General features: G+C 37.6%; 1 protein-coding gene across 2 annotated transcripts; it reads left to right on the forward strand.

Annotated features, from left to right (window-relative positions):
- Positions 1–16221: 16221 nt before the first annotated feature.
- On the forward strand, positions 16222–27995 carry fam131c (family with sequence similarity 131 member C). 2 transcript variants are annotated; one of them, XM_067370458.1, is made up of 6 exons: positions 16222–16455; positions 18341–18411; positions 18650–18740; positions 22632–22865; positions 23495–23593; positions 26682–27995. In XM_067370458.1, exons 1-6 carry the CDS (start codon positions 16434–16436, stop codon positions 26945–26947), a joined length of 783 nt encoding a protein of 260 aa, XP_067226559.1. In that variant the 5' UTR covers positions 16222–16433; the 3' UTR covers positions 26948–27995. The 2 variants fall into 2 exon arrangements, with proteins under 2 accessions (XP_067226559.1, XP_067226558.1); XM_067370457.1 differs by having other exon boundaries at positions 16222–16464; positions 26682–27791.
- The last annotated feature ends 5 nt before the right edge of the window (positions 27996–28000 follow it).

A 28000-nucleotide genomic window follows, 5' to 3' on the forward strand; every position in this document is an offset into this window, starting at 1 on the left:
TCCACTGACGTCACTTAGGCCACACAGGCTTGTACAATGCGATGTTTGTAATTATGACAGTTTAGCAAGTGAGTCTGATGTTGATTGACTCATTTAGTTCACCCAAAAATGAAAATTCTGTCATTTATTACTTACCCTCATGCCGTTCCACACCCGTAAGACCTTCGTTAATCTTTGGAACACAAATTGAGATATTTTATTTGAAATCCGATGGCTTTGTGAGGCCTGCATAGGGAGCAATGACATCTCCTGTCTCAAGATCCATAAAGTGGGTAATGTGAGTACAGTGGTTCAGTATTAATATTATAAAGCGACGAGAATAAACTACTTATTTAGTGATGGCCGATTTCAAAACACTGCTTCAGGAAGCTTCGGAGCATAATGAATCAGCATAACGAATCATGATTCGGATCGCCTGTCAAACCACCAAACTGCTGAAATAACATGACTCCGAACAGCTGATTCGACACACTGATTCATAACGCTCCGATGCTTCCTGAAGCAGTGTTTTGAAATTGGCCATCACTATATTTATATATTTATATACTTATAAGTCGTTATTTTGTTTTTTTTTTGCACACCAAAATATTCTCATCGCTTTATAATATTAATATTGAACCACTGTACTCAAATTAACCGATTTAAATATGTTTTTAGTAACTTTATGGATCTTGAGAGAGGAAATGTCATTGCTCCCTATGCAGGCCTCACGGAGCCATCAGATTTCAACTAAAATATCTTAATTTGTGTTCCAAAGATGAACGAAGGTCTTACGGTTTTGGAACGGCATGAGGGTAAGTAATAAATGACAGAATTTTAATTTATGGGTGAACTATAACCCTTTAACAGCATAGAGAGATTCGATTCAGTGAACTGGTCCGTTTGAACCACTAATTACAAGAACTTAAAGAAATTAGCGAATTAGACTACACTTTTCGTGCTGTATGTTTTTGATTCACTAAAAAAGGACTGGCTCATAAGAGTCATTTGTTTGTGAATGGATAAGTAGCGTTAGCGAATTTTCAAGCTGTATGTTTTTGATTCACTAAAATGCATTGGCTCATAAGAGTCATTTGTTCGTGAATGGATAGTCGGCGAGGACAACATGAACAACGGTAATGCTATTATGTCTTTCTTTTCTTTTTCTTTTTTTTTACATTCAGACTGCAAAGTTTTGCGAGCTCAAATTTCCAAAGTATGACGGATTTTCCGTGACGCTGAAGATTCAGCAGCGAAAGTTACTCCCTACATTTCTTTTTACTCATTGAATATCCTGTTTCAGTTGGAAAAACGTCACATTGTGCAAGTAAATGGGTTGAGAATGACAATTCATGTTTACTGTAAAGAAAACACAAAGAGAAAACCAGTGGAAAGAAAGTGACAATGTTGTAAAGGTAAGGGGAAGACATTTTGAAAGCACTACCAGTATTTGCCAATTAAAGAATACATGTACATTGCATGTAAACAGCACCATTCCCATCTATGAGCAGAAATGTCCCAGAATGTGGATTATGGGAGGCACATTTTTCCCTGTATGTGTGTAAGCTTAAATTACAGGCTACAATAGCATAGGTGAGGACTGTGTTGAAGGCTGGGCTGTGGTGCTTTATGCGCTGTACACATGGTTTAACCTTAATGGCGAAATGTCCTGTGTGAGGCCTGTGGCTTTCATTTTTAGGTTTCCTCCTCCTTTACAGTGGCTTTGAAAACGTCCATGCTCTTTAAAGTACTCCCATTGTAAAAATCATCATTATACAGTTCAAGTATGAGTTTTCCCTTTTATATTTATTTCTTGTCTTTTCCATAGCCCTCTTTTTCATCTGAACACACAAAGTCAGAAACGTTGTGGAATTTACATCCCTGGCTAATTTTAGAGATGGGTTTCTGACCAAAAAACACATCCTCCAATTTGGGGCTATATTGGTCTTTCTCCCTCAGTTTTTCTCTCTGTGTTTCTCACTCTCTCCACTCTTATCCTCACTCTCTTTCTCCTCTTCAAATCATTCTGGTTGTCTTCATGACTTTTTCATGTTTTTAGGCTATGCTACCACACTCACCAGCTCCTTTTCTCTTCATCATTGGTGTTTTCGGTAACTTATGTTAAACCAAGTGGTCCTCAAAGTTGTTTCAGTTGCGATTCAAATGAAATTGTTTAGCATACAAAAGTGAACAAAATGTTCTCAGATCAATCATTACAATGTATTAAAATTGGACTGCACAGATCCAGCAATTTACAAATTTAAAACCATTACATAAGCTGAACAGGAAAAACATCTCTCTCTCTCTCTCTTTTTTTTAATGGTTTAATGTTCTCTGCAGTGCACAGCCAATAATTTTACCACACAAAACACAGTGGAGTCAGCCCTAAACCACATTTATTCCAGCTGCATGTGAACCTGTATTTAATGTAATCTGTTTTTGTTTTGTTTTTTTACCTTGTTTGGTAAAAACTCAACCGTCAATGTTGGCATCTTCGTAATCTGACTACACTTTTAAAAATAAGAGTTCTTTATTGGAATCTATAGCTCCATGAAGAATCTTTCCAATGTTCAAAAGGTTCTTAATAGTGCAAAAAGGTTTTTTAGGGTGTGTTTACACTTGGCATGTTTGGTTCAATTAAAATAAACTCTGATATGATTGCTCTGTTAATGCGATTAATTTAAATACTGTAAGTGCAAATGCTGCCGTTCGGACCTTATGCACATCAAACAAATGGACCAAGACCCCTGAAAAGTCTCTGGTGTGGTTTTACTGAAATATGAACACAACATAGACCAAAGACATCTAAATGAACCAAAATATGTCATAAAAGCCTTTTTTTTCTTGTTTGTTTTGTGTTAAAAAATGACAGTGTGAACGCCCCCCAATATTTGCATATGCCAGCCCATGTTCCCAACATTATGAAAGGCATTAGACAAGGGCAGCCAGTAACGTCTTGATCTGTGCACAGTTGAATCATCAGACTAGGTAAGCAAGCAAGGACAATAGCAAAAAATGGCAGATGGAGCAATAATAACTGACATAATCCATGATATCATGATATTTTTAGTGATATTTGTAAATTGTCTTTCTAAATGTTTTGTTAGCATGTTGCTAATGTAGGCTAATGTTGGTTAAACTTACCATCATTTATTACTGTATTCACGGAGACAAGAGCCATCGCTATTTTAATCTTTAAACACGTGCAGTCTGTATAATTCATAAACACAACTTCATTCTTTATAAATCTCTCCAACAGTGTGTAATGTTAGCTTTAGCCACAGAGCACTATCAAACTCGTTCGGAATCAAATATAAACACCCGAATAAATACTATACTCACATGACCCGAAGCATGCATGCAGCATGCATGACGAGCATCTTGTAAAGATCCATTTGAGGGTTATATTAGCTGTGTGAACTTTGTAAATGCACTGTATTATAGAGTCGTGAGCTCGATGGGTAGGGAGCGAGAGATTTAAAGGGCCAGCAGCCCCTGAATCGGTGCATAGTTAATGATGCCCCAAAATAGGCAGGTAAAAAAATTAAATAAAAAAAAAATCTATGGGGTATTTTGAGCTGAAACTTCACAGACAAATTCAGGGGACACCTTAGACTTATATTACATCTTGTAAAAAAAACGTTCGATGGCACCTTTAATGAAACAGATCAGTGACCCATTTTGGGGTAACTTGTGTTGTGACCCACCAGTTAAGAACCATTGGTTTAACTTTTATGCTTCTTCATTACTTTGTGGCAACAACTTGCTTTTTACAGGGTTTCCGCGGGGTCTTAAAAAGTCTTAAAAAGTCTAAAATTCTGAACTTTAAATTTAAGGCCTTAAAAAGTCTTAAAAACGGCCAGATTTTCATCAGAGGTCTTAAATTTCATTTAGTCACGTCTTAATTTTTTTTACCCATTTCCAGAAACGCTACCTGCTGAAAGTTATTACAAAGTAGCAAAAAAGTAGCGAGTCGTAGTTCTTTCTGGGGTATATTGGTGTTGGTATACGCGGTGATAAAACTACAAATCCCGTGATAAATGCAATACCTGCCCGCGAAATACGTCTGCGTCTCCTCAGAGTTTGTTAAAGTTCGGCTACGTGTGGATGGTGAAATGGGAAAGTGTACTTTCAACGAGACATGGCTAGATCACAGCGATTTCTGCTGTTGGTTACAAGCGGTACCCAGCTCCAGGTACGAGGCTCACGGCAAACTTTGAAGAAGAAAAAAAAAAAATCAGCTAGAGAGTCTGGGTGTGATGCGGTGTAAAGGCGCTGGAGTCACACGACAGAGCGGAGAAACACAAGCTAGCCGCAAAATCCCTTCAGCGGACTCGGCCAATTAGCCTCACCACTGCCGTCGTCCTCCTCAATGCCTGGTCCCTCCGGTCTCCAGCGCAATAGCATCACAGCTCCGTCGAACAACCTTTGGGGTACTTTTTGAGCGACTGACACATCGAAAGCCGAGGTGATTTGTATACTACACACGGTGACTAAACAAACACCACTCATTTAATAGCAACAGTGAGATTAGCGATCTCTTCCAAGTGATGTTCCCTGATTCAGTAATCGCGAAGTCGTTCTCTTGCGGGCCCAACAAGATCGCTTACGGCGAGATTTGGATTGGGGGAGTTTATAAAGAGGGAACTGATTCGTACTCTTACCGGGCCGTATGTCGTAACGTTCAGTGAAAGCCAAAATCAGACCAACAGGACCATTGTTCTGGAACAATGAAATAGTTTAGTCGATGTACCTGGGCTCACAGTTCATGGGACAGTGCGGGACACACACACACACACACACACACATACACATACACATACATACATATATCAGATAATCCATGTTAGATAGATACTCTAATTATCCCGAGGTAAGTATCTATCTATCTAAAATGGATTATCTGGTGTGTGTGTGTGTGTGCTACATTGGTTGTTACATGGGTTGGAGTAGCCTGTTCAATCTTTATTAGGCTATTAATATGCTGTTTTGTAATGTAAATAAATAATGAGATGAAATCTATTCTATTTGAGGGCAAGTTTGTTTTAGCCTATTTTCATTTTGGGCCTAAGGTTTTTAAGGCATTTGGCACATTGATGTGTGTGGAAGGTTACTAATGTGATTGCTTTATCTGTAAATTAAATAAATGCTTTTTCAATGACTGAATTCATTGAAATAAAATGATTTTTTCAGAATTTCTTTGATTTTAATACTTTTTGGTAATGCGTCGTGTAGGTCTTAAATTTCAGTCTTTATGGTCTTAAAATGTCTTAAAAAGGTCTTAAATTTGACTTACTGAAACCTGCATAAACCCTGTTTTTATGTAGCCTTTTTTAAGTACTGCATGTAAACGTGTGGAAAATGTGTAACGTAAAAACGTGGACTGGGAAACTTTTGACAAGTTTTTTCAAATAATTATGTACAAAGGCCACGATGTTTGTTCTCAGCTCAAATAAAAACACATTTGAATGTATATAATATTATAGGACAACACGCAGTGCATGTATTTAGCAAAAATATAACATTTCCTTCGACCCTTAAAATGTTATTTGGGTAGACTCTATGGAAACAAATGCTGCGTTGTGATGAAAGTGACCTTGATATGTTTATTTTTAACACAGCTTATCTTATCTGCATTTTTACAATGTGCCAGGAAGTTTAGATTGGTTAATTATGCGTACTAGACTGTAACTCATCTATCAGTGTGCCTTAAATACGGTTCTTTCAGACCTTGACAGCTTGACAGTGAAATATGAACTTTTTCCCTTTGTTTCCCCTCTTACGCTTTAAAGAAGACAGCTGCAAATGGTACAAAACTAGCATAATTGCTTCCTGTGAAGTTTCACTGTGTTGTTGTAGGTTTTCAGGTCAAATAATTAGCCGCTCAACAACACAAGCTCTATTTTGCAGTTCTCTGTAGTATTCTTTCAATTAGATCTGTTTTGCCTTGTCCCTGAGTGGCCATGACAGTCCTTTCAAACTTTATCGGCCCTCTTTCTGCTGGCATTCTTCAGCAGTTCCCTTTTCTTATACTCCTGTCTGCATGTGTTCTTGAAGCCATTAATCGTTCCTGCCTGCACAATGTGAACCCCAGCAGATAATTACAGTAATTAAACCAATTAGGCAGCATATGGAACGAGAGTTAACATGCCCCGAGGACACTGAGGTCTGCTATTCATCCCCTGCGTGAGCCTCTGCTGAGGTGGTCCCCGTATCTGGCACTGCTTAAGGAAGGGGCCGGGGAAATTGCTTCAACCCAATTTTGGATTAAAGCAATTTCCTTTTAGCTGAGCCTTGAATACGGTGTCGCAGATGTATGCTGCTGGCCTGATGTAAGAGAGGACTTCAAACAAAGGAGGGCAACGTAAAGACAACTGAGAAGAGGAGATATGAAATATGTTAACCCTCAGTCATATAAATTGATTTCAGCAGCATATTTTGTTCATGCCTCAGGCTCAGATATATATTTTATTATGTTGGCTTACTTAAAGTGATCAAATTACTTATTACAGTAATTATTACATAGCTTTCTGTAATACTTGATTCTGATTCGTCAGTCAGACCAATTGGTTGAGCGGCATTCCAAAAATGTTTCACTGTTTGTATCTTTTTCTGCAGGTTATGTAAGAGGCATATGCCTATGAATACGAATATGCCTACTTCCATGTATTGTACATGACAAAACAGTGGCTGTGTCCAAAAAATTAAAAAATGATGCCTTCGTCTGCTTGTCTGAATCCAAAGTCATTGCCTGATCGGGCAGCGAAGTGACAAGTCAATATGCAGCCAGTATACCAATTAATATATTCATAAAACACTGCCTGCCTAAATAGGATGCAAGGAAAGAAATTGAAGGCAGAGGAATCGAAGGGAAACTTTTTTGAGTATTGGAAAATTCTTGATCATTCAAGAGTCACCTTATGTTGTTGAAGTTTGGTTATTTAAGAAATGTTTGAGAAATATTAATAAAGCAAGATTCCCTGCTGAAATATGTGAGATGTTTATTTAAACTGCGAAGGTAAAACATTAATAAAATTATTTGAAGGAGGAGTAGAATTTATTTGTATTGGTTATTAATTTATTAGAATTGAGAAGTGAATGAGTCATTGAATCATTAAAGGAACACTCCACTTTTTTTGAAAATAGGCTCATTTTCCAACTCCCCTAGAGTTAAACAGTTGAGTTTTACCTTTTTCGAATCCATTCAGCCGATCTCCGGTTCTGGCGGTACCACTTTTAGTATAGCTTAGCATAGTTCATTGAATCTGATTAGACCGTTAGCATTGGGCTTAAAAATGACCAAAGAGTTTTGATATTTTTCCTATTTAAAACTTGACTCTTCTGTAGTTAAATCGTGTACTAAGACCGACAGAAAATGAAAAGTTGCGATTTTCTAGGCTGATATGGCTAGGAACTATACTCTCATTCAGGCGTAATAATCAAGGAACTTTGCTGCCGTTCCATGGCTGCAGCAGTGCAATGATATTACGCAGTGCCCGTGAGCCCCTGCTTGCACAGGGAACGTGCCTTGCAACCATGGAGACGTATGTGAGAGACTCTGTGTAATATCATTGCGCCTGCTGCAGCCATGATACGGCAGCAAAGTTCCTTGATTATTACGCCTGAATGAGAGTATAGTTCCTAGCCATATCAGCTTAGAAAATCGCAACTTTTCATTTTCTGTCGGTCTTAGTACACGATGTAACTACAGAAGAGTCAAGTTTTAAATAGGAAAAATATCAAAACTCTTTGGTTATTTTTAAGCGCAATGCTAACGGTCTAATCAGATTCAATGAACTATGCTAAGCTATGCTAAAAGTGGTACCGCCAGAACCAGAGATCCGCTGAATGGATTCGAAAACGGTAAAACTCAACTGTTTAACTCTAGGGGAGTTGGAAAATGAGCCTATTTTCAAAAAAAGTGGAGTGTTCCTTTAACTCAAGTGATTTGTTTATAGCACTGATTCATTCAGGAAAGAAAAAGTCTCATTGAATAATTCACTCAACCGATTTATTCAAAACAGATGATTAATTCAGAAACAGAACTTCACCACAGTGTGTTTGTTTGAAGATGGGGAAACAGTTGATTTTGCTTTGTCTTTGTGTGGAACTTCTGCCGCTGGCAGAACAAAACAATGTAACTGGCAATATTGGGTCTCATTCATGAAACATTCGTAAATATATGAGTAAATATGTGAGTGATTTGCGCGTAAAGAGTCCTTCCCGAAAACTCTTCTTCTGATTCACAAATACTTCGTAAACGTCAGAAGTGATAGTGAAATGTGTGTGTGTGTGTGTTAATGAATTCCAATCAGTCGTAAATGGGACGCGCATGCACGCTAATTCTCAATTACCATAAATCCCGCCCATTAAATCCAACTGACAACTATATATGGGCATCATATTATGACACCAAACGAAGGATTTTTGGCCATTTTATAGGAAACAATTTCCATAACAATTAAAGGGCCATTAGTTTGCCCAGCCCTATTGAAATCAATTAATTATTTGATTAAAGTGCTCTGTTTGCAGATGCTATTACTGGCCCTCACAATAAAAGTAAAAAGAAAAAACTTATGTAATTACGATATATAATATTTTTTCAAAATGCTGTGTAATGTACCTTATTAAGGTGAATTAAAATGCAGCCCTATTAATGAGCAAAACGTTCGGATGTTAAACGCACTATTTACGGCTGGGAGCAGGTGTAGATTTCTTTCATACCAACTAACATTTAGACGAACATTTTAATGAATCTGAAAATTTACGCCAGAACCACTTTACACACAATTTAGTCAAAAATTCCCTCTGCTCGTGTTTCATGAATGAGACCCAATGTGTGTAAAATGTAAGTTACTCAATTATTGTTGTATACAAAACACATCACATTCAAAATTTTGAATATCAGCACAGCTCTTGCTTGTTTTGTATGGTAGCTTACTGCTTACCTTAAATAATGACCAAACTGTGTTGCTGCATTCACGCCACCGTGTAATTACTGTAATCTTGAGATGACAACACATGACGTTATATTCGGAGATGTTCACGTCCTCAGACTGGGAATTATGCTTTCTATGGCACCACTATGAACACCTAAATTAATCTACAGTAGTCATGTGGTACACGTGGGAGCTTTCAGAAAACTCCCAGCTTACAAACTGTAATTACGAGCTCTATGAGGACGTGAACGCTTTTCACGAGCCAGAATCCCATAGTTACAGTAATTATGATATGGTGTGAACACACATTATATTGGACTGTTGCACTGACATAAAAATATAATCTGAAACTGTAATTAGATTATATGAAACTAATATTTCATGCTAATTTATTTACTTTTTTGGTAAGTGTTCTTGTAAAAAACTGTGTAATGATTAAGGTGCAGTTTTATTTACCGTTTGGCGAATTTTCGTGGGCGAAATCCAGTCATTTCAATAGAAAGCTGCTATTGACAATGGAAAATTGACTTTTTTTCCCTACATAATTTCACTAATGCATTTGGCTGTCATAATCAAAATAACCTCCTTCAGGCTGATATCAGACCTCAGCTTCGTATCATGAGATACATGTCATGTCACCATCTTCCTTTCATGTTTCTGTTTTTACTGTGAAATGGCTCTATTCAACACAATTACACTTTTGTTTAACCAAAGCACACTGGCTTTCTTGTGCTGATATTATGATCTTGATTCTTCATGAGCTAAATTCTTGTGGTGGTGCTGCAGCACATTTGTCCTGAAGCATTCAATCCCTTGCAAATGAGATTTGTCAAGTTTAAGTTTTCTTATGTTACAGTACAAGATTTACTGCCGTAAAAACAGTTTAGGTTAACACTTTTAGCCAAGAAACAGGAATGGACTGGAAACTAGATCCCTTTTCTGCTTCTCTTCCTGACAGGCTTTTGCAAGCACTGGACCAAACGTCTACTAGGAGGCGTTCAGCATCAGTAGAAATGACAAGAAATGCCACATGCAGATCATATCTGTGAATCCACCTTTCAGCATTTTCTTTGGAGCAGATAAAGAATGTGGAGGGTTTTCTCTTCAACAGCAACAAGTGGGGGGGTCTCAGAGGATTTGCTCGCAGCAGCAGGTGAGGCGGGTGAGATTATCTTTGTCTGAAGTGTGAGAACAGCAGACAGTGGGAGGGAGTCAACAGTAGTGGGAACCTGCTGAGATGGTGCTGTGGAGCAGGGATGGGCCTTTACAGTGGGAAAACGCTGGACAGGAAGAGCAGATCAGGTTTCTGATGTATTGAAGCTGTAAATGCATGAGATTTTAATCAATAATGACTTCTGGCGTATAGCAAATACAATACTTTGAACAAATGACATGGAATTTATGGGTTTGTGGTGATTTATTACGGTAAGAATGTGTTGTTTCAAAGCACCAGCTTTGGAAATCCCCTAGCATCGCTCTTCAAGGCTGATGTTGAATTTAAGTGACACACATTTGTCATGTTTTAACATGCTCATAAAAAGAAAAATAGGTCTAACAGCTTCTTTGGTAGTCATCGTAAGGAAATTTTTTGTCCTGCAGATTACTCAAAAGCACTTCTTTTGGTGTGGTATCTATTTTAGATATAATTTATTAAATATCGTCTTGCATAGCCATAATTTTCGTTCAGTTCTGTTATCTGTCTTTTAAAGGTGAACATTTTGTTTGCACTTTCAATTTTGTTTGTGTAGATTATTATTATTATTTTTTTTTTTAATTAAAGTCAAATTATTATTATGTTTAACATGATCTTTTTAAAATACACTATTTTTAATTAAAGCTAGACTGCAACAAATATTTAGACATTATGGAAACATCCTCTGACTGCATCTCTGCTTAAAGGAGTTAACCTTATGTCTCAGGCCACTGAGTAAAGCGTTCAGTCCAGCCTCTCCAGGGGAATAACCACTGACAACTCATAAAATGGGTTATTGCTTTAGTTAAGTTATTTATGGTGACAGAAGTATGTAAACTCTATGGAGACAGAGAGAAGAAAAGCACTGAGCCAAAGACCTCCAAAATAAGCAGCCAAAAATAAAATCAGTGGTGTTGAGTGTGTTGTTGTGAGTGATGGGATCAAACTGACAAGCAAGTCCCATGGGAAAGGATTTTGTTTTTTTTTTTCGTAAAAGAATCTCTCTTTTTTGGTGTTCTGAAACAGCAAAAACATATTTGTAAATTAAAAGTGAAGCTGTTAGAGTAAAATAGGGGAAATACAAAGTTCTGTCATGAAACTCTAGAAGGCACAGGCTGAGCTCCTTAAATCACACTGATTGCAATCAAATCATTCTCTATAGGGCACAGCTGATTGGTTCCTGCTGTATCAGTAGCCAATGAGCTCGCTGTCCAACTTTCAAATACTGGTTAGCATTTTCTGTAGCAGTTGCAGTGCACTTCCAGAAACCCTCCACCTTCCCCAGCTCCACCTGTCTGCTACGGGTAATTCGTGTCTTACTTGCTCACAGCAGCGTGTTGTGAATGTATTGGCAGTAGCAAGTCCCGTTCTTGCACTGCAGCAGCAGCGTAGCAGATCCATACCATCAAGACATAACATTTCATTGTCATATCCATTACCATGTAAAACACTCATAATGTAAACACTCATAAAACACTAATAATTTAAATTATGTAAATATTCTATTTAAAACAAGTACGAGCATGATTTCTAGAGTAAATTGATTTTGTTATTATTTCTACTACTGCAGTGGTTCCCAAACTTTTTTGCTTGGAGTACCCCCTGAAGGGATTACCATCCTTCTGCGTACCCCCTCTCTTCCATTTCGACTGCAGTCACACCATTTCCATTAAGGGACAATATTTGCCCCCTAAATTGATTTTCCAGTGCATTTTTTTTTACCTTTATGAATAATTTTATATAATAAATAATGTTTTAAATAAGAAATGTTCAATAGAGAAATATGCAATGACGGTAAAACTAAGTAAACCTTTTTAAATTTTAAACTAAAACCGCCAGCAGGTGGCAGCAAGTCACTGTTTTTATGAGTGAGTCATCGAGTCATTCATTTAGTAACGAAGCAAGTGGCTGTGAATGAATCATTGAATCATTGACTCACGATTCGTTCAAAGCCACAGAATTGTTCGCGAAACAACAACGCATGTGGATATTTGGGAACAATTGCATCCTTGCTCGTTATCAATATTAAATACAAGAACTCACACAAGGTATGTTTTTGTATCGAAGAAAGTTTGATTCTTAAATCGATATCAATCCACTATCAGTGTCTATATTTGTTCATCATGCGAGTAAGTGCTAAATCCCCACTTTTACAAAGCTGCATTGTCGAGAACGACAGTTATTTAGCGTGATTTAAGGCAGCAGAATCTGCACAGCTACTTCTGTGGATACAGTCGTTTTTGACTGCAAATGATGAGGTAATTTGATTAAATGTACTGGATTTATGACATTTTGGCATTTAGAAATGCATGCTCGATTTTAATATTATTTTAAGGTAGAATTAAATGAACTAGGCTACTCAGCATTTTGTTCGCGTACCCCAGTTTGGGAACCGCTGTACTACTGAAATACTTTCTGGGGACCCCACAATGCATTATATGGGGTTCTGGGTATTGAACAGTTGAAGTCATCTTCAAAAAAAGGCTCATAATTTTCCAATTAACTCTTAAATGAACAACAACAACAATAGGTGGATTGCCTTTTCACTTGTATGTCACGAAAGAGGAAGAATAGAGCCGTGCCTATGAATGATTTCAATGTACTGTTGTCGTTCATTCGTATGATTAATTATTCATGATGAATCTGATTACTAGGAGAGTTAATCAGAAAACAAAAAACAACCATACCATAGTTGATGGTGGAAGTTGATCAGAAGACCCTGTGGAGTCCAGGATCTGCAATTAAACTGATGAAGCACACACTCAGATGTTTTGTTATACACAAAGCTGCACACATATATTTGCTGTGCCCTGTTCTCCAATTATAATTCATCACTAACATCTTAGTGTGTCATCAGCAAGATTATATTAGCAAATCTCCAAGCATCACACAAAACCCTGAACACACAAAAACAGATGATCCTCACAATGTTCTCCCTAATAACCTGTTTAGTGACTATTTAAGGTGTCGATTTTTTTTAAAGATTTTTTTGGGGAATTCATTTCTTTGGGTATATATATATATATATATATATATATATAATGTGTGTGTGTGTGTTTCACTTTTTTTAATTAAAATGCAAATCAAGCATTTTCATATTGCTCTCAGATTTTTTTGGACCCCGCGGTTATCTTGTATCATAATTGTGATTTTAAAGGTGGAGGCGCTCTCTAAATTTCTCTCTTAGATGGTAATAGTATGTTATGTAGTTTTTCCACACTGTGATGAATTTGAGAAATAGAAAGAGCTGGTGTGAATGGGCAGGGAAATCTGTGGGAATAGTAAATGGCTAGTTAAGTGCAGAATGGAAATTTATGTGCCCACAAATGTCAGACACACATGTGCAACCTCAGAGAAAGACAGAATAACCCATTTTGACATGGTACAATTAGTGTAAATCTTTACTATTTTCACATAGAAAGTTCACTTAATTTGTGTCGAAAAACAGAAATGTGCAGCGTGCAAGTGCATTTATTTACCACTAGGTGTCAGAATTTCATCAAGCTAAAATATAATTTCCTCTGGCGTTCAACTTCAAGTTGAGCTAACATGAGGAATGTTACTGATGTGTGTCTGTTTCACTGATGTTTAGCAAATTAAATTCTATTTGCATTATTTCATAAAAATTTGAAACATGCAAACCTTTACTTCCTTAGAAAGAAAGGTTTGCTCACAGTACCGTTAAAAGGGAGCAGTTTCTCTTGTGCAAGAGCATGACTTGAGGTGATGTCAGTAAAAAACAATTTGAACAATGTTTGCTTACTGGATTACAGGTTAACAAGAGACAAGGAGACTGAAAAGAATTTCTTTTGGAAGCCACAAGTTCAGACATGTGTCTTGCGTGCTCTGAGACATGTAAAAGATAAGTGAGAGTGTAAAAATAAAACTTTTCTTTTATGATAACAAACTGAAGCAATATACAAAAATGACCAAAACACACTTGAGCTTGATTTGTTAAACAAAATTAGTAAAAATGCGCATAGGCTAAAATACAGTTAAACTAGGCCTATTTGGGTTGTCTAAATTCTGCAAAGATTCACATATTGTGAAAGCAAATATTTCTTATATTTACCCAGATATATAGCAACATGTTCAAACTAGAGTTGGCAGTTGATTAAAATGTAGGTTGTTTGCCATTGTTGATCCTCACTCATAATGGCACATTGCAGTTCTGTGTTTATTATGTCTGTCTTGCAAGAGTAAATGTAAAAACAGAAAAATAATATGACTCAAATGCTTTAAATTTGAAGGATAATAGCTATCTACATTTGTGGTAAATCACAGATTACTGCCGTTCAGTATTTACAGATAAATTGAGAAATAATTTATAATCAATTTGTTATGGAAGTGGCACTATAATTCTTTGAGGATCCATGTTCGGATAATTCTCAGCTCTTCCTCTGAACTGTTGTGCCCTTGAGGAAGACTGTAGCCTGCTCTCCATCTGCTCAAAAATGTATAGAGTGAATCATTACATATTACATAATATTACATAACAAATATTTTTAAAGGGTTAGTTCACCCAAAAATAAAAATTCTGTCATTTATTTCTTACCCTCATGCCGTTCCACACCCGTAAGACCTTCATTCATCTTTAGAACACAAATTAAGATATTTTAGTTGAAGTCCGATGACTCAGTGAGGCCTGCATAAGGAGCAATGACATTTCCTCTCTCAAGATCCATAAAGGTACTAAAAACATATTTAAATCGGTTCATGTGAGTACAGTGGTTCAATACTAATATTATAAAGTGATGAGAATATTTTGGGAGCGCCAAAAAAACAAAATAACGACTTATTTAGTGATGGCCAATTTCAAAACACTGCTTCAGGAAGATTCGGAGCACAAATGAATCAGTGAATCAGTGTACCGAATCTGCTGTTCGGAGTGCCAAAGTCACGTGATACATTATGCTCCGAAGCTTCATGAAGCAGTGTTTTGAAATCGTTTGTAACTAAATAAGTAGTTTTTTGTTATTTTTTTTGTTTTTTGGCACACCAAAAATATTCTCGTCGCTTTATAAAATTAATATTGAACCACTGTACTCGCATGAACTGATTTAAATATGTTTTTAGTACTTTCATGGATCTTGACAGAGGAAGTGACGTTACTCCCTATGCAGGCCTCACGGAGCCATCAGATTTCAACAACAATATCTTAATTTGTGTTCCGAAGATTAACGAAGGTCTTCCGGGTGTGGAACGGCATGAAGATAAGTAATTAATGACAGAATTTTAATTTTTGGGTGAACTAACCCTTTAATACATTGCTATAAATTGGATGTAGACTTTTAAACTAAAATATTTATTTAGCATTCACGTCGAGTGTGCTTCTGCATGCAACTTTACCTTTGTGACACTGGAGGGCAGCAAAAAGCAATAAGTAGCTATAGAAACTTCTATTCTTTTCTGCAGCACTGGAAATTTCAGCTATTTTGCAGAATCTTATCTGAAAATATCTAAACAACACACCTTTATATTCCATTATGTCTGTTATATGTGTATATAAATCTCTCTTCTTCTCTTTCTCATTTCTCTTTTCAATTTCTCATTAAGGTATGTTATGCCCAATCATATTTGTTATCGTCTGATATTAGAAATGTTTTATTTATCATTGCGGGCTAGATATTTAATTGTGTCCCCTATTTTTATTCTCACTTAAAATTAATTTTTAAAAACACTAATAATTCCATAACACTGTTAAATGTTATCTTTATCAAAATTCAGAATTAATGTTATTTTTTTTCATACTGTACATGTACATCTTTCTTTTTCTTTCTTTATTTCTTTATTTCTAAATTCACCTAGTTTTTATTATTTATTTTTAATTCATTTTAATACAAGCCATTTGTTGATTATTCATAACATAAAAATAATTATCGGCTTACCGTTATCAGATACCAGTGCAGCCCTAATGTAACCTCAATGAAAGGTAATAATTTTAGTATTCAGATGGTGTGAAAGTTGTGTCTGAGAGAGAAAATGAGAGCAGAAGGGGGAGGAGAAGAGAGGAGAGGAGGGGAGGGACTGAGTGCACACAGTCAGTGTGCTGTTTCCCCCTACTTCTCTCTCTCTTTCCCTCTCCTCACTTCCATCCCCACTTGAGAAACAGTGCTTCACAGTGTACCGGATGGACACCAAGTCTGTTTTTTCCTCCTCCTGGACCAGTCTTTTTCCTTCCTTAATTTCATCCAGTTGGCTCTCTCTGCCAGTTCCACATCCCCTTCTTCCAAACACACACTCATCTCTCACTGTTGCTAATTTTTCCCCGTCGCCCCGCTCTCTGTCAGCATGGTGAACAGATAACTGCTAAGCTGTTGAACATGGGCTCCTGCCTCTGCAAAGGTCACCAAGGTCAGTCTCTTCCTGATTGTATCTGAGTTTGTCCGTATCTGTCCATCCTGTGTCCATCAAGCCTACCTGTTGGTCCGTCCAGTTATCTTATCTGTTTATTCACTTGTCTTCTTATCTCCACCATAGAGAGCATTTTACATCATGCATGAATGTGAAAAAATTCACAGCATTCAAAAATAATGCAAAATGAGCATTAGTTGTGAGTAACTAAAAAAAAAATAAATAATAAAATGCAGTGTTTATGAATGCAGGGTTTTATTTTGTGCAGGTTTTATGCTTTATGATACTGATGTACAGTTCTTTGCTCAGCAGAAAGCATGTTTCTGCTAAAACACTGATGCTTACGTAGCCTACTGTACTATAATTAAATATTACGCTGCTCTTTGGAATTCTTGATTCTGATTGGTCAATCGCGACACTCAGCGGTCCGATATTTCCTAATAATCGGCGTCGTCATGGCAGCGATGTAGGTATATCCGGTCTCCGTCAACTAATAGCTTATTTCATAGTTTATACTAAGAAAGTTTACAAACAAACGACATAAATTCAAAAACGTGTATCAATTTAAAGTCCAGGCTATATATAATTTCTTACTACCGCTTGCTTACCGATTTCTCATGCTACTTTCATGTCTTTTGTACCGTTTCAAACGAACGCTATTTGCGCCATCTTGTGTTCATTTATCGTTTGAAGTGTAAACACACCCTCAGAGAACCTCATTATTAATATTACTGTTACAGTGTTGTTAAAAGGCCGTTTGAACATTGTAATGTTGACTATTTTCTTCGCGGTAGCTTTAAGATACTGTTCAGGTAAGATTACAAAAATTATTCTCAAATTAATATTTCATGTATTTATTTAATGAGTAGCCATGTATTGTGTATTAAACTCTGTCAATGTGAATTTATTTTATGATAACGACTGTCTTTTTGTACATTATCGCTTACATTATGACTAGAAAAATGATTTAAAAATTTCTCATCAATATTTCATGTCTACATATTGATTTGGTGAATAGCTCTGTACACAATGACTTTCTATGCTGAGGGATTTATTTTAGTTAGGCCTATTTGGCGCAAAATTTACAGGCCATCTTTAGATGTAAACAGACCCAGTAACACAGCTGATTCTGGGAAGTTTCCTCTGAGCACCAGAGGGAAATTATTCTGTTCTTCTTTGTATCATCTAAGACAAGTGCATTATGGTAAGGCAGGCTTTGCAGGTACACAGGTGTAGTATCACAGTATTTACAAATGGAGTCTAAGATAAGAGGTGACATTTTATCCTCAAGGTGTCCTCCCAAGAAATGGCACCAATGAAGTGGATAATTTGTAAATCCCAAAGAGCGAAGGGTATGTTTGTTTGTCAGAGCCTTGTGGGGGTTAGAAAGTCCAGAGCTCCGTAGCTAAGGCGGAGCATGGCATGCAAAATGTCAGGGTCAAAACTGATGTATAATGCATGTGAGATGGATGGAGTTTCACAGTGATGAATGGGAGGTGGGTTTATAGATGGGGGGACATGCACGACTTGTGACATTGTAAAGGTCACACATTGTCAGTTGATACTTGTGGCAAAAAACATGCTAGCAGGTACCTGAAGCTCCACAGGTCTGAAATTAGCTGTCCACTTTGAGGTCTAACCTCAATGTGATGAGGCCGGTGACGAAAAATGTGCTCTTGAACATTGGGGATCCCCAGGGAGGTGTTGTCAAGACAATCTCTTGTTGCTATGGAAACATGAGTGCAACAGGAGTGAGTCCCGTCCATCCACTCCAGATAAAACTCAATGCACACTGCCAATTGCACACACAATATCGAGAAGATGAATTAAATAAACAATTATTTACAATTAACAGCAGTGTATTGTGTCCTTCCAGAGCTGCAAAGTGGCCAGCAACACCCCATGGAAGAGCTTCAGTCGTACGCTGAGGGACAGCCCATCTTCAAGGTGTGTTTTCTCATAAAAATCAAAAGTTAAAATCCTGTTGTTTAGAATATGAAAATACATTTCAGTGACACATGGGAGTTCTTTCACACTCTGAATGTGTAAGATCTGATAAAAGTGTCTTGTTAGGTGTAATTAGCACCTGTGATTCACTGTGTTGCTTGCATATGTGATATTCTGCAAGGTTTTATTTGGTATGGTAGGCTGTCATATGTGTTTCCCATCTTGTCGCGTTATTCAGGGTAACCAGCAGCCCTACAATGGCAGTATGTCAGATAAAAGGAGCAGCAGCGGGTATGACATTGGAGAATTGGCTACATCTTCCCTGCTGGGTGAGGAGCAAAGAGCACATGTTAGACACTGTCACACTGTGTGTTGTTTTTTGCCATCGTTCAGAATCATTCATCTGAATCAGAAGAGCAGTCGACCTTTACAGAAGCTTGCTAATGTAATTTCCCTCTGCCTGCATATCTCTCATTTATGAACAGTCTCTCTCTCTCCTTCTTAGTGCCTCTTTAGCCACCTGTTTTCTTTTCTGCCTGTTTCTTTGCTTGACGTTTCCACTCTGTTCAGGAAGTTAATTAAAGAGACTAATAATGTGTTATGGGTTTTTAAGCTTTTCCAAAGAACATTTTTGATCATTTCAGTCTAATTATAAATGCAGTCACCAGCCGATGAATATGTATAATGAGCAAAAAAGAACCACAAATCTCTGCTCGACCAGAAAAATTAGCTAGAAATTAACTGCTTGTGGAAAAATGCTGTTAGAAAGATTAATTTATAAAACACGTCATGGGGAGTGCAAATCATTGCTGTATCCAGTAATAAGTTTGTAAGGACTTGCATGATAATTATGTGCTCAGTTTGGCTGTGTAAAAATGTTTCTTTCCACTAGTATATTTGATACAAAAAAAAAAAAAAAAAACCACTATATATATATATATATATATAATATATCAAAGCCTAAAAGGAGGTGCTTAACCTTCAGAAAATGTTAATTAACATCAGGGTGTTATACAAATTGTAATGTGAGCTATTATATTTTATATTCATTTTATATGTGATTTGAATTTTTTTTAGCTCTTTCATCAATAATTGGGGCATGTCTAAATATAGTTTAAAACTAGTGCTGTCAAATCGATTAATAGTGATTAATCACATCTAACATAATACAGTGGGTACGGAAAGTATTCAGACCCCCTTAAATTTTTCACTCTTTGTTATATTGCAGCCATTTGCTAAAATCATTTAAGTTAATTTTTTTTCCTCATTAATGTACACACAGCACCTCATATTGACAGAAAAACACAGAATTGTTGACATTTTTGAGGATTTATTAAAAAAGAAAAACTGAAATATCACATGGGCCTAAGTATTCAGACCCTTTGCTCAGTATTTAGTAGAAGCATCCTTTTGATCTAATACAGCCATGAGTCTTTTTGGGAAAGATGCAACAAGTTTTTCACACCTGGATTTGGGGATCCTCTGCCATTCCTCCTTGCAGATCCTCTCCAGTTCTGTCAGGATGGATGGTAAACGTTGGTGGACAGCCATTTTTAGGTCTCTCCAGAGATGCTCAATTGGGTTTAAGTCAGGGCTCTGGCTTGGCCATTCAAGAACAGTCACGGAGTTGTTGTGAAGCCACTCCTTCGTTATTTTAGCTGTGTGCTTAGGGTCATTGTCTTGTTGGAAGGTAAACCTTCGGCCCAGTCTGAGGTCCTGAGCACTCTGGAGAAGGTTTTCATCCAGAATATCCCTGTCTTTGGCCGCATTCATCTTTCCCTCTATTGCAACCAGTCGTCTGGTCCCTGCAGCTGAAAAACACCCCGACAGCATGATGCTGCCACCACCATGCTTCACTGTTGGGACTGTATTGGACAGGTGATGAGCAGTGCCTGGTTTTCTCCACACATACCGCTTAGAATTAAGGCCAAAAAGTTCTATCTTGGTCTCATCAGACCAGAGAATCTTATTTCTCACCATCTTGGCAAACTCCATGCGGGCTTTCATGTGTCTTGCACTGAGGAGAGGCTTCCGTCGGGCCACTCTGCCATAAAGCCCCAACTGGTGGAGGGCTGCAGTGATGGTTGACTTTCTACAACTTTCTCCCATCTCCCGACTGCATCTCTGGAGCTCAGCCACAGTGATCTTTGGGTTCTTCTTTACCTCTCTCACCAAGGCTCTTCTCCCCCGACAGCTCAGTTTGGCCGGACGGCCAGCTCTAGGAAGGGTTCTGGTCGTCCCAAACGTCTTCCATTTAAGGATTATGGAGGCCACTGTGCTCTTTGGGACCTTAAGTGCAGCAGAAATTTTTTTGCCTTGCCACAATTCTGTCTCTGAGCTCTTCAGGCAGTTCCTTTGACCTCATGATTCTCATTTGCTCTGACATGCACTGTGAGCTGTAAGGTCTTATATAGACAGGTGTGTGGCTTTTCTAATCAAGTCCATTCAGTAAAATCAAACACAGCTGGACTCAAATGAAGGTGTAGAACCATCTCAAGGATGATCAGAAGAAATGGACAGCACCTGAGTTACATATATGAGTGTCACAGCAAAGGGTCTGAATACTTAGGACCATGTGATATTTCAGTTTTTCTTTTTTAATAAATCTGCAAAAATGTCAACAATTCTGTGTTTTTCTGTCAATATGGGGTGCTGTGTGTACATTAATGAGGAAAAAAAGAACTTAAATGATTTTAGCAAATGGCTGCAATATAACAAAGAGTGAAAAATTTAAAGGCCTTTGCACACTGAGTCCGAAATTTTCGCATGTGTTTTTTCGTATTCGCAATCCTAAAAATTCGTCACGCACAGAGACCTTGCACACTGAGTCCGATGCGTATTAATGAATGCGTTGCGAAAAACTCGCAAAACAAATCGCAAAACAATACAAAATGAAGTCTTCAAGCAGTGAGCACGATTAGTTGTCTCCTAGAGAAAAAGAAAGAGAAAATATTGGGTTTATTCAATCCCGAGATTGCATAGAGAGAAAGGAGAATTCACCTCATCAAGGAGCTGCGGGATTATCCGAGCGTTTCAAAGTTTACTTCAGAATGTCAGTGGCTCTGTTTGATGCTTTACTACTGGCACAATCTGTCTTTATATTCGGTCTCTTTGTATTCCTCACGTTGTTAGTCATTCAGTGCTGCTGTTTTGTGCTGTAGACGACGTGGATCAACTTGTCAGATGGCATTCTGGATTTTTGCATTCGCGTACGGTGGCTCTGAATTGTCAAAACGTCTCTCAAAATGCGTGCCACGGATGCGAAAAACGCAGAAAATCGAACCTGATCCGAATATTTTTTTGACGGACGAAAGTTTCGGAGGCACTGTGCAAATGCGATTGACATAACGTGAGGTCGAATTTATTTTTTAACGTGCGAAAGTTTCGCATGCGAATTTCGGACTCAGTGTGCAATGACCTTAAGGGGGTCTGAATACTTTCCGTACCCACTGTATATACAGCTATGGAAAAAATTAAGAGACCACTTAACATTGATTTCTGAACTAGGAGTGGTCTCTTAATTTTTTCCATAGCTGTATGTATATATATGTATACATACAGTATGTATACACACACACTTTCCAGAATGTGTAACAGGATTGAAAATTTACCCTATATTACCCAGTAAAGGGGGATCTAGTTTGGGACCAAATGTTGATTTGTAGTTAAAAAGTAATTTAAAGAGAAATGTTTGAATGTTTCTCTTCCAATACCTTGGGTAAAGCTTAATAAGCTTATTTTTTTTATTACAACAAAGTAAAAACCAGTTTAGCAGATTGTGTCAAAATTATGACATTGTTTCATTATTTTAATTGTTGGACACAATTGTGAATGTCAAGACCTCTGAGGTGCTAAAGGCCAAAATCACCAATTTAAGAGGAAGGATACTGTTTGAAACAAGCTAAATGTTAGATAATAAATCTCAAAACAGAACATTTGGTATTTGTGCCTCTTTTTTAAAATAAAAAAAAATGTTGTGGGGCACCAAAGTGTAATGCATTCAAAGTGTCCTCTAGTCTCTGCTTTCAGACACTAATCTTAAAAAAAGCTGTTCAGTTTTTGATGACTTGGAGAGAATAAGCTCCCTTTTTCCTTTTTTCCGCAGTCGATTTATCTGTTCTCATCTCTTTACTTCTCTTAACCCTCATTACTTCTTCACCTCCTTCCCTCTTTTCATTTCGTATATTTTGCACCAATGCTAATCCCTCCGATCTCTTTAGGACTGCTGGCCACTATAAAAGACCACATCACTAAGCCCACAGCGATGGCCCAGGGCCGAGTCGCCCACCTGATCGAGTGGAAGAGCTGGGGAGGGGAGACGACGTCTAGAGGGAGCTGGTGTGGCTGGACTAAAGATGGCGGAGGATGGGGAGGTGTGGGAGCCGCACTGCAGGAGGACGAGCAGCTCTACTCCCACCTCACTGATGAAATCAAAGAAGCACGATTTGCCGCGGGTGAGACAGCATTAATATATTTAACATGCAGCTGCCAAGTTTTGAAAAAAATATCTAACCCTAAGTATAAACTTCAGCCCTGCATAAAAGTATAAATAGGGTAATACCATGTTTATGTTATCTGTTGCACCTCATGAGTTCAGCACTGCGCAAAGTGATGGACAGAGGCAGGATTTTTCCATCCGTTCTTTCCACACTGACAGCTCTTCATGTATGTCTCTTGGTGATGTGTTGGCATTCATGTCAGAACTATGGCAACCAATGTAGATATACCGGACATTGACTACACTGTCTGAACGAACAGATCAGATTTCATCGCTTGCAAAATGACATTGTCATTAGAAAGACCTTGTCTTGGTGACTTTGGTACAGCAAACACTGCTAACTTTTTCTTTGTAAATGTAAAAATATAATTAATAATCTGAAGGATTTCTGTTTTTACAGACAGACAGTTGTAAAATAGCTCCTTGGTCTTGGTAATTGCCTATAATTATTTAAAAGTTAAATGATTCTTCACTGGACATGAGTGAGAAAAATAGTGTAGGTAGTAAGAGTAAGAGCACATTTCTTCTTTTTTCCCCCATTACTCTGTGTATCTGTGACCTTTTATCTCTTTTTTCCTCTCTCAGGTGTGGCAGAGCAGTTTGCTCTGGCTGAGGCAGCGATGAATGCCTGGTCCACACAGGACATTGAAAATCAAGCCACAGCCGGCACAATCCCATTACAAGGTAATGATATCACTGTTATTTGCCCCAAACACAAAGCTGCAATACCCAAATATATGTGACCAGGGTCTAAAATTAACACTGCACACAAACTGGCTAATGTGAGTAAATAAAATGTGCCACTTAGCTAGTGACTTTATAAGAACTGCAATATAATGCATGGTTAACATCTGATTGTAACAATGATCTGAATCGAATTATGCCAATGTTAGTGACATGACATGTTAAACTACATACTAAGAAAAAATCTGTTGTAACTCAGACATCTAAAAATTTGACTTTAATGGAAAATTACCATGAGAAGTTAAAGGATCAGTCCACTTTCAAATAAAATTTTCCTGATAATTTACTCACCCCCATGTCATCCAACATGTTCATGTCTTTCTTTCTTCAGTCGAAAAGAAATTAAGGTTTTTAATGAAAACATTCCAGGATTATTCTCCTTATAGTGGACTTCAATGGTCTCTCTAGACGGTTGTCAAAATGACAGTTTCAGTGCAGCTTCAAAGGGCTTTGAACGATACCAGATGAGGAATAAGGGTATTATCTAGCGAAAAGATTGGTCATTTTCAAAAAAATACAACTGTATATGATTTATAAACACAAATGATCGCCTTGCACGTGCTTCCGCTTTCTGTATTCTTCAAAAAGCTTACACTGTATGTGCTATGCCTTGCCTATTCTACTTACGGAAAAAAATGGAACTGCCGACGCGTTTTTTCCGTAAATTGAATAGGGAAGGCGTGGACTAATCCTTTAATCTAGTGTTGAAGTACAAAAAATATTTTTGTGACAGGTGCCATTTTACAGAGACATTTAGACTCTTCTCATATACGAGAGACACACTATGAACTGCTTTAAATAATAAAAAAAAATTAAATAGTTTCATGGTTGGTAAGAAATATTTCTGGTCTGTACATCTCTCAATTCACTCCCCATTGGTATATGTGATAAAAGTTCATTTTAGACACTATATGTAACCATGAAATGATCAGCTTTGCTGGTCACTAGTATGTTAGCTGGTCCATGTGAAAATATACTAGCTATTTTGGTCCATTAGCAAGACCAGCTCTAAACCAGCACCGTTTTTGAAGAAAATCTTGCATCTTACTTACCCATATATCATTTATATTATCCTGTATATATTATATTCATATTCACATCCCTTGATGTGAGAAGTGGAGAAGGAGAAGTGCTTTAGTTTCATTTTGGTTATTTATTTATTTTTTTCGTGACAGGCGTAAGGGGATGATCACACAGAACGGCATTTTGCTCTAAAAACACAAAACTTATAATAGTTACTAGAGATGCACCGATGTATCGGCCGATAAAAGCTATTATTATCACTACTGGCCATCGGCCGGTTTAAAAACTGCCGATGATCAGGGCCGATTATATCCTGTCAATCAAAAGGGTGTGGGAAAACGTGTCAGACTGCAACTCATACTATGCGTGAAGAAAATCAATCGTGTTGAATTTTAACACATTAACAGTTTAAAAATAGTGACATTAAAGCTGGCTCTTTTTAACCCTATGAATCACCCGTAGTTCAAGCCAGGGTTGCCAGGTCTGCATTTTTTTCCTCCTCCCATCCAATAATCGCAAGAAGCTTTGTTACTTCTGATAATAATAAAAGTTTCAGTTTTAAAATTCTGTCAATTTTATCATGAAATTCAAACAATAAATGGCATTTTGATGCTCTTAAACGTGACTTGTCAGATCGCTGTAATGAGGCAGTGCGGAGCGCGAGTCTTTTCTTCCTCTTCAATACAAGTTATACCTCGAAAAACATGCATGAACTTCAAAGGTATGTTGAAAGATATAGTACAACTTACCAGAATGTATCATGTCTCATGTTATCACTTTATTTGTGTTTCAACCGCAGAAAGACGTCAATAAAACAGCTTGTGAACAATCATCATGTGAATAATCACATCATGTCACTTTTACCTCAGGAATGTTTTCCAATGTTCACAGTTCCTTAGCTATATAAAACACTAGAGAGGAGCTTATTTACTGTTAATTATATGTTTGTGTAAATTTGCCATGAAGACAACAAGTGCTTATGAAAACTACCTTAGGTGATACTTTTGAGTGTAATTATTATATCTGAAAATAAACAGCAACTGAATATAATACCTCTGTTGTTAACTGTAGCCTCTAATATTATAGTGTACCAAATGAGAGAGTTCCCTGTATAGTTTGCAACATTATTTAGGAGAGATTTTTTTACTTAAGAAAAAACAAACTATCGGTATCGGCATCGGCCGATATCATTCTGAATAGTCGGCTATTGGTATCGACAGAGAAATTTAATATCGGTGCATCTTATAGTTACCATAATAGGCTGTTGCAGTTACTTTAGTATGCAGTAATTGCAGATCCACAGCACTGATGAATGTAAAGGAAGGCGAGCATGAGACGCGGTGCAACGGTCAGATGTTCATCTAATGCATGTTTACATAGAAAAGCAGTTAAAAGCAGCAGAACTTACCGTAAACAGCTCTGACAGAGCTTTACGGTTGGCCCAAAGCAAACCTCTTATGTCATTCTGACCTCGTACAAGCTCATACTGGTTATCTTCATTCTTTGTTCACACACAAAGGAAATGTTACAATTTCTCATACCGGGAAATTGCCAAAACTTTTTGAAAAGGTCTTATTCACTCATGATATCTTAACGGTAATTTACCAGTAAAGACTATGTGTGAAAGGGGCTATTCTCACCATCTGGTTCATCTCACTCTGTCTCAGCTTGTATAAAAATAGTGCTATTTCATTATGAAGAGGATGACAGCCCTTGTGCAGTAATAAGCCCAGAATAATGACAAATGATGTGACCTGTTTAGCCAGATGAGCCAGGTGCAAAACACATTTTACTGAGGAGTCTTACAAATGAATAAATAACTGAAAAAACAGAAATGTCTGAATGTGTCTGGGACATGATGACTCATGGATCAAGCAGATCAGCTCTATATTGAGTTTGGGGCTTATTGGGCTTATTCATTTATGCTACAATTTTCATTCTAGACGGTGTGTGTGCTTGAGGTCTTTTAATTTCTGCTCTCACAACAATGACAATGTCTTCACAGACCCCGAGAGCCTCTATCTCTCTCAGTTCCTGTTGGATGGAGGGAGTCTGGGTGTTCCTCAGCACCTGTACAGAATGCACATGGAAGCTGATGACACCAGCTCCCTGGCACCTTCTCATCCTCCTCAGTCTCATTCCCCCAGTCATTCTCATTCTCCGCTGGACATGCAGCGTCCGCCGCAGGAGCAGAGGATCTCGCCGTCGGAAGGGTCCGTGCGACACGCTGACAGCATCTCCCTGTCGGAGGATGAGGTTTTTTATAACTGAAATTTTGATGACACAGTGGAACTATGTCTATTCTTTGTGTTCACTGATGTGGGAGAGACACGTATGAGGTTACGTCTGGGGTTATCGCTTTACCGTTAAAGTATGTAATACCCACAGCTGAGCCTCTTCGACTAGCAAAGAACGCAGGGATCGTTGTTCATGTGGACATGTCCATATCACATTGCCTTTTTGCAAATGAAATCCTCTCCGTTTGCGGTAATGATGTTAGAGATTGGATTGTAAGTTAATGGGGTCACACCAATTATGTCTACAGGAAGGTAAAAGGTCATCACACATGAATGCATCTAAAATTATACATTGACAGAGGGGTGAACAAGACCATAATGCCCTTTCACCTTTAACAGAGTGTTTGTAGATATTTGCAGCAGCCTTTCACTATCAAAAAGAAGCTGAGGCCTTTTAGCACTTCAGACTGAAGAAAGAGCCAAAATAAAATACGCTTTCATCTTCACAGACATTTTTTCTGGTGCATTTCCACTAAGAATGGCTCAATGGGACTACAGTGTGAATAGAATCCTTTTGTGAAGACTCTGGAGGTTGAAAGTGACTTGTTGACCTTTGAGCAAATACGCAATCATTACTTGGGACAGTGAGGTGGTGATTTTAGAGATTTTTCATATTGCTAAATGTTTCCATGGGGATTTTCAGTATAAAACATCTAACACACCAAATGACTAGATGTATCCTTAAAGCTGAAGTGTGTAATTTTACTATCCTCATCAAATAAAAATTCTAAAATATTGACTGTTTTCAAGTACATTCCAAACACTTCCACTATCCGCTATTGGATGGGAAAAAAAGATCCCGCCCCAAACTCATGCAGTTGGTTGAGCCAGTGTTGCTGGTTGGAAAGCTCACAGAGCACCAAAGCACTACATTTCGGCAAAATCAACCTACAAATGGCTTACTTTTAGTAAAAAAAAGGCTAATTATTATCAATTTGATTTGATTAATTATGTAATATAATAATAATAACCAATAGCAATATTATTTATATGAATTAAATAATATTCATATTAAGATGGAATATGA

Source organism: Chanodichthys erythropterus, chromosome 20, assembly GCF_024489055.1.
Source record: "Chanodichthys erythropterus isolate Z2021 chromosome 20, ASM2448905v1, whole genome shotgun sequence".
Lineage (NCBI taxonomy): Eukaryota > Metazoa > Chordata > Actinopteri > Cypriniformes > Xenocyprididae > Chanodichthys > Chanodichthys erythropterus.